Source organism: Rattus norvegicus, chromosome 4 (genome assembly GCF_021556685.1).
Source record: "Rattus norvegicus strain SHRSP/BbbUtx chromosome 4, alternate assembly SHRSP_T2T, whole genome shotgun sequence".
NCBI classification, from domain to species: Eukaryota; Metazoa; Chordata; class Mammalia; order Rodentia; family Muridae; genus Rattus; species Rattus norvegicus.
In genome coordinates, this window is record NC_141537.1 from 14,620,301 (window position 1) to 14,632,981 (window position 12,681).

Sequence of the window (12,681 nt, forward strand, 5' to 3'; positions counted from 1 at the left end):
CAAGTGTCCGTGAGTATACACACACCACCCTCACCTTCAAGCTCATTCCCACACTGTTTTGTTCGTTTGTTTGTTTCTGAGAAGAAGGGAGGATGTGTTTGAAAGGACAAAACTTTCCCGGGCTATGTTTCTAAAAAAAAAAAAAAAAAAGGCTGTTGGTTGCATAAAAGTCAACCTTGTTTCCCCAATGTCTGATTTTAAATTCCAAACTTTTGTCAGCCAAACTACTGTGGAAGTGTTTTAAAACATATTTTTAAACTCCTCCTAGTCATTTAAAAACACAGTAAGGAACAGGGTTGATGGCACTACCCCACTAGTTTCCACCCTTCATAAAACAAAGGGAAACAAACTTGGGGCTTGGCCTCTTAATAAACTCAAAAGGAAGAGGCTGGGCTCCGTGCAGACCTTTCTGGGCTCCCTCAGAAAGCGAATTCTCACCCTGTGCTTTTCAAAAGAGATCTCTGTCAGAAGCCGAGGCCAAGTTAGTCGAGCAGCAGATTGCGGAGGAAAACAAGCTTTTAAAGGAGCAAGAAACTATGCGTGAGGTGCTGTTCAACCTCGGGCGAATGACTCAGATCAAAATGGAAGAGAAAGAACAAAAGGCTAAGGACTTCCTGAAATCCCAGGTAACCGCCCTGTTATGGCTGCCCGCTAATTACTGCGCAGGCGCAAGCGAGCCTCCCCTTAACGGATTATTCATTATAAGGTGGTAATTCCACATCACATTCTTTCAAAGTCAGTGACAACAGAGGACACTCAGTCATACCCTGGAAAACTAAGCCAAACCAGGGGAAAAAAAAAACAAAAAAAACAAAACAAAACAAAACAAACAAACAAAACCCTCAGTATCCAGTTATCCAAAGTAGGTCTAAAGGCTAAAGAGAAGCAGCAGCACAGTAATCAGAGATCCGAAAGATGGCAACTTCAGTAAGAATGAAGTGAGTGTCCCTGGTGGCCATGAGCCACAGAGAGAATCTGCAAGTCACAGAGCCGCAGATTCCAAGGTGGCAACTTAGGATCGGAGCATTGGACGAGTAATCAGACGGCATCCCATGGACCAGTGCCCGATGCTCTTAGCTGCGGCTTCATCCCAGGATCACCCCAGACTCCTGCAAAGGGCCACAGGCAGCAATCATAAAGCAAGCATACGTGTACATGCGCGTGCACGCGTGCGCGCGCGCACATACACACACACACACACACACACACACACACACACACACACACACACACAGCAGCAGAAGCTAACATTTTAAAACTAGACTCAGGGGGCTGGGGATTTAGCTCAGTGGTAGAGCGCTTATCTAGGAAGCGCAAGGCCCTGGGTTCGGTCCCCAGCTCCGAAAAAAAGAACCAAAAAAACAAAAAAAAAAAAAAACTAGACTCAGTTATTCCACAAAAGGATTGTGTCTAGAAGTCCTTTGTTTAAAGTAAATAAAGGCCAGGATACAGTTCAATGCCAGAGTGCTTGCCCGTGCAGCTTTGATCTCTTGCCAAACAAACAATAGAAGTATGTGTGTCTGTGACACTCGATCAAGAGGCAGTTGACACAGGACGACAGCAAGTTAAAGTTTAGCCCAAGAGACATTGTAAGATTGCGTTTCAAAAAAACGATAATAATCTTTTTAAAAGAATATGGTATGAGCTATTACTAAAGCAGAGCTTACGCATTTGTCACGAGACCTAGGCATGGGCTGTGCATAAGTGTAATCTCGGTTCTTGTTCTGAGTGCTTACAGGGGGATGGGGTTTTCTCACCGCCTAGAAAGAGGTCACACCTACATAGCATTGATGAAATAGATTCTGTAGCAAAAAAACTGGGAACACTTTAGTCACACAGACCCCCAGCAATTAGCCAGCCATTCAGACCCCACTTTCACTGTTTAATTAGACACACTCACACCTGAGAAGTAAGACCCTAAGAGAACGGAGGTCAGATGAAGCAGAGCCGTGGAGGGAAGATGGTGAGGGCATTCGACCCACCTCAAACAGTCTGGTATCTGTTACAAGAGCCCTATGGAGCCATGGGATAATTGGGCTCGTAGAAAACAGATGAGAAAGACCACAGCCTTCCAGAAACTGGGCAGACATGAGCTGAAGAGCAGAGGACGACTGAGGGGAGCAGCCAAGGTCTGAGAAGGTCATTGCCACCAAAGTCAGGGTCGGGGCCGGGGTCAGTCCAGAGCACTGCTCTCAGAAGCACCGGCTGATGGCTGGGAAGAGTCCATCCCTGTGAGATTTCCCAGTTAGAAAACGTCCCCTCTTTTCTCCTCAGAAATGTTAGGTCTACCAGAGGTAGAAGAGAGCTGGTCTGTTTACAAAGCAGTCACATTCTAATAGCTCCCAATACCTGATCCATGTGTTATCTATGCATGACTACTCCACGGTAGCTGAATTTCATTACTGAATGGGGTAATTTATATTAAAACATGGGACAATTCTCCCTTTTGAAATATGGACATCGTAAAAGAAAACAGTTTGTCCCTTGAGTGTTTCATTATTGGGAATTACCGTACGAAACACTATTTGTAGTTACCTGTATTTCCACAAAGAGGCGTTAAATCTTACTATTTTATGTCATGTCTACATCTCTCTTTTAAAAGAGATATAAGGTGGCCAAGGTGGAGATTCACACTGGCGTTGCTGTCACACTCAAGACAGCGTAGGTGACGCTTCATCTTACTCCAGAGCCTTCTTGTCTGCACGGTCACCTGCTGGGGACTTTCATTGCCACTGAAAACTATACAAAATGAAATCGCTGTGTACCCACACTGACTTGGCGGCACAAGGCCAAATGACTTTGCTTTGCCTGCCCTTGATGGAGGGTGACTGAAACTACTCCTCCCTGGACTCCTGCCTACAGACACTCCATCGCCAAGTGCTTCCTATCCCAGAGAAACACCCACAGGGCACTTTCTATGTGAAGAACATCACTAGTGCCTACTAGTATAAAGTGGTGAATGTACATACATATGTATATATAAGTATGTGTGTATTATACATACATATATATATGATTTTTGAAGGTATAGCTGTTTTCTTTTTAATGTATTTATGTATAGTTTTACAGCTGGTCTCAACATGAAGCCTCTTATAAAGGAAAATACACCCACTAAACAAATGAGCAGAACTACACACCCACTAAACAAATGAGCAGAACTACACTTTAAAACCATTGCCTCTGTGGCTCACAAAATGCCAGAGGGTTCAGGTCAAACTTCCTGTGAATCCTCTCCATTGACCTCTGTAAGCACAGTGCTAGACTGGCTGGGTGGTGTAGGCTTAAGTCACTCCTCCCCAGTAGTCCCCCCACCCTGTCTGTGGGGCTCTCTTATCCTCCCCAGTTCTTGTGAAATCTCAAGTATGCTCTAGCCGTAGTCGATGGGAATCACTCCCGCTGTCCAGGGAGCGCTCAGGAATCTCCTGTTCCTCTCATCTACACAAGTTAGGCAGAATTGACAGACTCCATGCGTACTCTTATACTGTGGCTTTTGTTAGTGGTGGTCTTGAATTTTTGAGATAGAGTCTTCCTATGCAGCACAAGGCTGACCCTGAATTCATTACGATCCTACCGCCTCAGTTTCCTAGATGCTGGTGTTACAGACGTGGGCCATCATGCCTAGCTTTCTGGTTGTTGTTCTTGGGTTGTCTTTTTTATTTTTTTTTTTTCTGAATTTCACACATGAATTTTTACATTTCAGCGAAGATACTGCGACATTATTAAGGAAATCAAATCAAAGAAACTTGAAATCAGGCTATACAGGAAGAGAAAACGTGAAATTCATCGGAGGTAAAAAAAAAAAAGAAAGAATTTGGTAAAAAGAATCATGATTTAGTTGTTTGGGGGAAAGGTGTTACTTACTTTTCAATTTTTAAAAACTGCCTCATGTTTTCACAGACTCAAAGAATTTGCCGGCTTGTATGACGCAATCAGAAATGAAAGAAACAAGTTTGTTAACTTACTTCACAAAGCTTATCAGAAAGTAAACGAAATAAAAGAAAGGCTCAAAATGTCATTAAACGAGCTGGAAATTTTAAGGAGCAGTGCTGTCTCTCAAGAAAGGTAAGAGTTATGACAGCTAGTCGTAAGCATCCATGCTTGCTTAAGGGGTCCAGGTTACCTGATAGGCCGGCTGGAGGGGCCACAGCAACACTGAGGCCAATCAGATGTTTTATACATTTATCAGAAATAGAATCTAGTGGCAATTTCCAGGATCAATACAATTGTAGTTGCCAGGATACAAAGACATTTGCAAACTTTACAGGGTATATAATGTTAATGCCTAAGATCAATTGTCCTGTCAAATTTCCCTGTTTCCTTGATCTCCAAGGAACATACAGAGAAACACAAAGTGTGTCTTTACTGCCTGAGGGAGCGCACAGCCTCTCCCTGTGCCCCCGGAGCCGTGGACTCTATCCTGAAAAACCTATGACATGTGCCTCTCAAGGCAGCCAGGCCAGGCCAACTCCTTGGTTCCCTGCAGTCAGTGTCCTCCCTGGCACTCTAGAACATCTCGGTAGTCAAGGAAGAAAACAAAGTATTCAGAGATGGGGAAATACATGCTGTAGGGGGTGGTTCTGATGCTGAAGGTCCTTGCCATCAATTGGTTTTTGATCTTCCAATAAAATTGCCAGTAGCCAATGACTGAGCAAGGGGAAGTACACTGAGAGGTGGAGGGTGGGGGAGAAGAGGGATAGGACACAGGGAGAATGGGAGGGGGTTCAGGAAAGAAGAAGGAGCTGCAGTACCAGCAGGGGAAAAAAAGCCAAATAGCCATGTGAGTTTTAAGGTAGGTGGACAACGGCCACTTCCCTGTTTGGACCTATGGTAGCAGAGGAAACTTTAGGAGTGCCCAGTCATTGAATTTGCCAAGGCATTTAAAAAATAACTGGTGTGTGTGTGTGTGTGTGTGTGTGTGTGTGTGTGTGTGTGTGTGTGTGTGTGTGTGTGTGCTTTTTTGTTTGTTTTGTTTTTTCTTGGATATTTTATATATTTACATTTCAAATCTTATCCCCTTTTCTCACTCTTCCATCCCCCTGCTTCTATGAAGATGCTCCCACACCCACCTACCCACCCACACCCACCTCTCCACCCTGGCATTCCCCTTTACTGGGGAAATGAGCCTTCACAGGACCAAGGGCTTCTCATCCTATTGATGACAGACAAGGCCATCCTCTGCTACATATGCGGCTGGAGACATAGGTCCTTCCATGTGTACTCTTTGATTGGTGGTGGGAACTCTGGGGCGTCTGGTTGGTTGATATTGTTGTTCGTCCTATGGGGTTGCAAACCCTTCAACTCCTTCAGTCCTTTCTCTAACTTCTTCCTTGAGGTCCCCATGCTCAGTCAGATGGTTAACTGCAAGCATCTTAATCTGTATCAGTAGGGCTCTGGCCCTGTCTCTCAGGAGACATCCATATCAGGCTCCTGTCAGCAAGCACTTCTTGGTATCAGCAATAGTGACTGGATTTGGTGGCTGCATATGGGATGGATCCCCAGGTGGGGCAGTCTCTGGATGGCCTTTCCTTTAGTCCCTGCTCCGCTCTTTGTCCCTGTATTTTTACCGTGAATATTTTGTTTCTCCTTCTAAGGACAGAAGCATCCACATTTTAGTCTTCCTTCTTCTTGAGCTTTATGTAGTCTGTGAATTGTATCTTAGGTATTCCAAGCTTTTGAACTAATTATCCACTTTTCAGTGAGTGCATACCATGTGTGTTCTTTTGTTACTGGGTTACCTCACTCAGGATAATATTTTCTAGTTCCATCCATTTGCCTAAGAATTTCGTGTAGTCATTGTTTTTAATAGCTGAGTAGTATTTCATTGTGTAAATGTACCACATTTTCTGAATCCATTCTGTTGTTGAAGGAGATCTGGATTCTTTCCAGATTCTGGCTATTATAAAAAGGCTGCTATGAACACAGTGAAGCACATGTCCTTGTTATATGCTGGAGCATCTTTTGGGTATGTACCCAGGAGTTAGAATTCTCAGTTAGTTCTATGCCCAATTTTCTGAGGAACCGATTTCCAGAGTGGTTGTACCAGCTTGCATCATTCCCATCAACAATGGAGGAGTATTCCTCTTTCTCCACATCCTTGCCAGCACCTGCTGTCACCTGAGTGTTGTGGTTTGCCCTGAAGTTATCTGTATTTTGATGCTAATTTCACTGCCCCAAGGACAGCTGCCTAGTCATGTACTCAGAACTCAGGTACCAGAACCACCTCCCCATTGAATTTGTAAAGTACAGGTGAGGGGCAGGTACAAGATAGAAGGAGGCCTGTCATTGGAAAAGGAAGGATGGGCAAGAGAGAAGTTTGAAGGAAGAAGAGGAGACTAGGACGGGAAGGAGGAGACGGAGGAGAGGGTGAGAAGCCATGGCAGGTGATGTTAAGATTCTGTTCTGTGTATTTACAGGTTGTTATTGATTTTCTCAAGGGATGGATGGTACTGGGCTTTGTATGTTTAAGTGGGCAATTATATCTTATCAATTGGATCTAAGATTATTGTGTTGTGTGTTCTTTTATGTGAGGGTCTGAGTGTAGGAAAGTGTGCGGCTGGGATGTGTTTCCACCAAGATATCTAGCAGATATCTTGGGGCACCGAGGTGCTAGACCTAACGAGGTAAAAGACAACCGTACCTTTTTACTTTTATATTTTTACAACACCTGAGTTTTTGATCTTAGCTATTCTGATGGGTGTGAGGTAAAATCTTAGCATTTCCCTGATGACTAAGGATGTTGAATATCTCTTTAAGTGCTTCTCGGCCACGATATTCCTCAGTTGAGAATTCTTTGTTTAGCTCTGTACCCCAGCTTTTAATAGGATTATTTGGTTCTCTGAAGTCTAACTTTTGAGTTCTTTATATACATTAGCTATTAGCCTTCTATCAGATGGATGTAGGATTGGTGAAGCTCTTTTTCCAATCTGTTGGTTGCTGTTTTATCCTATTGACAGTGTCCTTTGCCTTACAGAAGGTTTGCAATTTTATGAAGTCCCATTTGTTGATTCTTGATCTTAGAGCATAAGCCATTGGTGTTCTGGTCAGGAAATTTTTCCCAGTGCCTGTGTGTTCGAGACTCTTCCCCACTTTCTCCTCTATCAGTTTCAGTGTGTGTGGTTTCATGTGGGGGTCTTTGATCCACTTGGACTTGAGATTTGCACAAGGAGATAAGCATGGGTCGATTTACATGCTGACCTCCAGCTGAACCAGCACCATTTGTTGAAAATGCTATCTTTTTTCCATTGGATGGTTTAAGCTCCTTTGTCAAAAATCAAGTGACCATAAGTGTGTGGGTTCATTTCTGGGTCTTCGATTCTGTTCCACTGATCTACCTGCCTGTCTCTGTACCAATACCATACAGTTGTTTGTTTGAATCACAATTGTACTGTAATACAGCTTGAGGTCAGGGATGGTGATGCCTCCAGAAATTCTTTTATGTTTGAGAATCGTTTTCACTATCATGGTGTTTTTTTTTTTTTTTTTTTGTTTTTTTTTTTTTGGAGCTGGGGACCAAACCCAGGGTCTTGCGCTTGCTAGGCAAGCGTTCTACCACTGAGCCAAATCCCCAACCCCACTATCATGGGTTTTTTGTTATTCTTAATGAATTTGCAGATTGCTCTTCCTAACTCAATGAAGAATTGAGATGAAGTTTTGATGGGGATTGCATTAAATCTGTAAATTGCTTTTGGCAAGATGTCCATTTTTACTATATTAATCCTGTCAATCCATGAGCATGGGAGATCATTCCATTTTCTGAGATCTTCATTTTTTTTCTTCAGAGACTTGAAGTTCTTGTCATACAGATCTTTCATTTGCTTGGTTAGAGTCATACCTCGGTATTTTATATTATTTGAGACTATTGTGAAGGGTGTCATTTCCCTAATTTCTATCTCAGCCTATTTATCCTTTGAGTAGAGGAAGGCTACTGATTTGTTTGAGTTAATTTAATATCCAGCCACTTTGCTGAAATTGTTTATCAGGTTTAGGATTTCTCTGGTTGAATTTTTGGGGTCACTTAAGTATACTATCATATCGTCTGCAAATAGTGATATTTTGACTTCTTCCTTTCCAATTTGTATCCCTTTGACCTCTTTTTGTTGTCTAATTGCTCTGGCTAGGACATCAAGAACTATGTTGAATAGGTAGGAAGAGAGTGGGCAGCCTTGTCTAGTCCCTGATTTTAGTGGGATTGCTTCAAGTTTCTCTCCATTTAGTTTGATGTTGGCTACTGGTTTGCTGTATATGGCTTTTACTATGTTTAGATATGGGCCTTGAATTCCTGATCTTTCCAACACTTTTATCATGAAGGGGTGTTGAATTTTGTTAAATGCTTTCTCAACATCTAATGAGATGACCATGTGGTTTTTTTTCTTTGAGTTTGTTTATATAGTGGATTACATTGATGGATTTCCATATATTGAACCATGCCTGCATCCCAGGAATGAAGCCTACTTGATCATGGTGAATTAATGATTGTTTTGATATGTTCTTGGATTTGGTTTGTGAGGTTTTATTGAGTAATTTTGCATTAATATTCTTGAGGGAAATTGGTCTGAAGTTCTCTTTCTTTGTAGAGTCTTTGTGTGGTTTAGGTATAAGTATAATTGTGGCTTCAAAGAACGAATTGGGTATATTTCTTCTGTTTCATTTTGGGGAATAGTTTGAAAAGTATTGATATTAGGTCTTCTTTGAAAGTCTGATAGAATTCTACACTAAACCCATGTGGTCCTGGTCTTTTTTGGTTGGGAGATTTTTTTAATGATTGATTCTATTTCTTTAGGAGTTATGGGACTTTTTACATGGTTTATCTGATCCTGATTTAACTTTGATACCTGGTATCTGTCTAGAAAATTGTCCATTTCTTCCAGATTTTTCCAGTTTTGATGAGTATAGGCTTTTGTAGTAGGATCTGATAATTTTTTTTAATTTACTCAGTTTCTGTTGTTATGTCTTGTCCCCGCCAGCGGGGACCCAGTTATTCAGGGTCCCGAAGGGGCGCTACCCTTGGGCCTAAATGGGGGGCGAGAGAAGAAGGAGACCAAGCAAGATTCTGTTGTCAAGGTCTCGTTTATTGGGATGAACGTTACAGCTTTTAAGGCTTTCAGGCAGGGGGAGTGACCTTTGTGAAACATGAAGGAGGGGGAGATGAGGGTATAGGCAGTGATAGCTGGAGGCAAAGAAGTCAGGCGATGAGGTCAGGTGGTGGAGACACTGGGTGTTGACTGAGGAGATAACTGGTGTCTGCTAAGGGAGCTGAGGCATCCCTTGAATGTTATCTTGTGTATCTATGTTTCCTGTGCCGTAAATTCATGGGAGAGGCTTTGTCCAACAATCTTAAGACTTATGGCAGTCATCTTAGGGGTGAGTCTCTGTGGCCAAACAGCCCAGAGTCACTTTGATCCATGCAGTCAAAAAGCGGCTAGGCCCAAATCCAATATGGCTCCGTGCAATGTCTCCCTTTTCATTGCTGATTTTGTTAATTAGGATACTGTCTCTGTACCTTTTGGTTAGTCTGACTAAGGGTTTATCTATCTTGTTGATTTTCTCAGAGAACCAGCTCCTGGTTTTGTTGATTGTTTTTATAGTCCTTTTCATTTCTACTTGGCTGATTTCAGCCTTGAGCTTGATTATTTCCTGCTTTCTACTCCTCCTGGGTGTATTTATTTCCTTTTGTTCTAGAGCTTTCAGGTGTGCTGTCCAGCAGTTAGTGTACGCTCTCTCCAGTTTCTTTTTGGAGGCACTCAGAGCTATGAATTTTCCTCTTAGCACTGTTTTCATTGTATCCCATAAATTTGGTTATGTTGTGCCTTGATTTTCATAAAGCTCTGAAAAGTCTTTAATTTCTTCCTTGACCAAGGAAGTCATTGAGTAGAGCATTGTTCAGCTTTCCTGCTTCCACCTGTGTGTGGGCTTCTGTCGTTTTTGTTGTTATTGAAGACCAGACTTAGTCCATGGTGATCTGACAGGATGCATGGGATTATTTCAATCTTCCTGTATCTATTGAGGGCTGTTTTGTGACCGATTATATGGTCAGTTTTGGAGAAGGTACCATGAGGTGCTGAGAATTTGTTTTAAGATGAAATGTTCTCTAGATATCTGTTAAATCCGTTTGGTCCATAATTTCTGTTGGTGTCACTGTGTCTCTGTTTAGTTTCTGTTTCCATGATCTGTCCATTGATGAGAGTGGAGTGTTGAAGTCTTCCACTATTTTTATGTGTGGTGCAATGTGTGCTTAGAGCTTTAGTAAGTCTCTTTTATAAATGTGGATGCCCTTGCATTTGGAGCATAGATGTTCAGAATTGAGAGCTCAATATGGTAGATTTTTTTCCTTTGATACATATGAAGCATCCTTTTGTATCTTTCTTGATAACTTTTGGTTGAAAGTCTATTTTATTCGATATAGAATAGCTACTCTAGCTTTTTCTTGGGATTGTTTGCTTGGAAGATTTTTTCCCAGCCTTTTACTCTGAAGTAGTGTCTGTCAATGTCTCTGAGGTGTGTTTCCTGTATGCAGCAAAATGCTGGGTCCTCTTTACGTATCCAGTCTATTAGTCTGTCTTTTTATGGGGGAATTGAGTCCATTGATGTTGAGATATATTAGGGACCAATGATTGTTGTTTTCTGTTATTTTTGTTGTTAGAGGTGGAATTATGTTTGTGTGGCTCTCTTCTTTTGGGTTCGTTGCAAGGAGATTACTTTCTTGCTTTTTCTACAGTATGGTTTCCTTCCTTGTGTTAAAGTTTTTCATCTGTTATCTTTTGTAGAGCTGGATTTGTGGAAAGATTGTGAAAATTTGGTTTTGTCATGGAATATCTTGGTTTCATCTATGTCAATTGAGAGTTTTACTGGATACAGTAGCCTGGGTTGGTATTTGTGTTCTCTTAGGCTCTGTATGACATCTGCCCAGGATCTTCTGGCTGTCATAGTCTCTGGTGAGAAGTCTAGTATAATTCTGATAGGTCTGCCTTTATATGTCACTTGACCTTTTCCCTTACTGCTTTTAATATTATTTCTTTGTTTTGTGCATTTGGTGTTTTGACTATTATGTGATTAGAGGAATTTCTTTTCTGGTCCAATCTGTTTGGAGTTCTGTAGGCTTCTTGTATGTTTATGGGCATCTCTTTCTTTAGGTTAGGGCAGTTTTCTTCTATAATTTTGTTAAAGATATTTGCTGGCCCTTTAAGTTGGGAATCTTTGCTCCCTTTTATACCTATTATCCTTGGTCTTCTTATCGTATCCTGGATTTCTTGCTTTTTCTAGGGTATGGTTTCCTTATTTTGGCTTAGGGGATTTTAGCATTTTGCATTTTCTTTGACTATTGTGTCAATGTTTTCTATGGTATCTTCTGCCCCTGAGATTCTCTCTTCAATCTGTTGTATTCTATTGGTGATGCTTGCATCTATGAGTCCTGATCTCTTTCCTAGGTTTTCTGTCTCCAGGGTTGTCTCTCTTTGTGATTTCTTTATTGTTTCTATTCCCATTTTTAGATCCTGGGTAGTTTTGTTCAATTCCTACACTTGTTTGGTTGTGTTTTTTGTAACTCTTTAAGGAATTTTTGTGTTTCCTCTTTAAGGGCTTCCACTTATTTACCTGTGTTGTCCTGTATTTCTTTAAGAGAGTTATTTGTGTCCCTCTTAAAGTCCTCTGCCATCATCATGAGAAGTGATTTTAAATCAGAATCTTACTTTTCCAGTATGTTGGGGTATCCAGAACTTGCTGTGATGGGGGAACTATGCTCTGATGATGCCAACTAGCCTTAGTTTCTGTTGCTTAGTTTCTTGTGCTTGCCTCTCACCGTCTGTTTATCTCTGATGTTAGTTCGTCTTACTGTTTCTGACTGGAGCTTGTCCCTCCTATGGGCCTGTGAGCCTGTGATATTAGGAGTAAGAACACTCCTGGGAGACCAGCTCTCTCTGGGCAGGATTTGTGTCCGTAGGGCTGTGGGACAGCCTTAGCTATGAGAGCAGATGGAGATCAGAAGTGTGTGTGTGTGTGTGTGTGTGTGTGTGTGTGTGTGTGTGTGTGTGTTTTCTATTTGCTGATCTGAGATAGCTCCTGGGCAGGTGCATGTGTGCCACCTGCTAGGAGCACAAAGCAGTATAGACAAAACTACCAGCTACACCTTGCTTCTGACATAACATAGGCATCTGAGCATGCTTTCTGTCTTCTGTCTAGGAGTCACATTTTTAATGAATGCAAAACTTTTTTTCTCCCCCGCCCCCAAATGCAAAACTTAATATAAAATTCTTTTTACTATGGTGAACTGCTGACTTTCATTTGCTAGATTGAGAAATGAAGTATAAATTTGAACTGTCAGTCACTGTCTACGGGACCTTGGGTGAGCTATTCTACCTCTCAGGACTCCTCCCTTATTTATAATCCTCATTATTAGTGTGTAAAACTTTGTGCTACTACACAATAGTAACAAATGAGTTAGTCTATGTAATAACATCAGAAATAAATCCTGAAAAATTCTAGTCTTGGGAATATATTTACCATGTGCCAAGATCTACTGGAATCTTTCACCCCCTTAGTTCTTGATTTCCTGAGACATGTAACTGGATTTTTCTGTTAGCTATCATTGCCCAGATGATTTAATACATATAATATCAAGTGCACTGACTAAAAAGCATAGTTGAAAAGGGAAATCTCCTAGTCGTATTCTTACCCAAAAGGAAATTA

At 41.6% G+C, this 12,681-nt stretch overlaps 1 protein-coding gene across 11 annotated transcripts in view; it reads left to right on the forward strand.

Moving 5' to 3' along the window:
* Ccdc146 (coiled-coil domain containing 146) overlaps positions 1-12,681 on the forward strand; it is a 144,842-nt gene that overhangs the window by 114,098 nt on the left and 18,063 nt on the right. For all 11 annotated transcript variants that reach the window (NM_001025044.1, XM_087658550.1, XM_087658551.1 and 8 more), the window contains 3 exon segments: positions 456-626; positions 3,701-3,789; positions 3,898-4,062. In NM_001025044.1, coding sequence (NP_001020215.1) covers positions 456-626; positions 3,701-3,789; positions 3,898-4,062 — 425 coding nt within the window.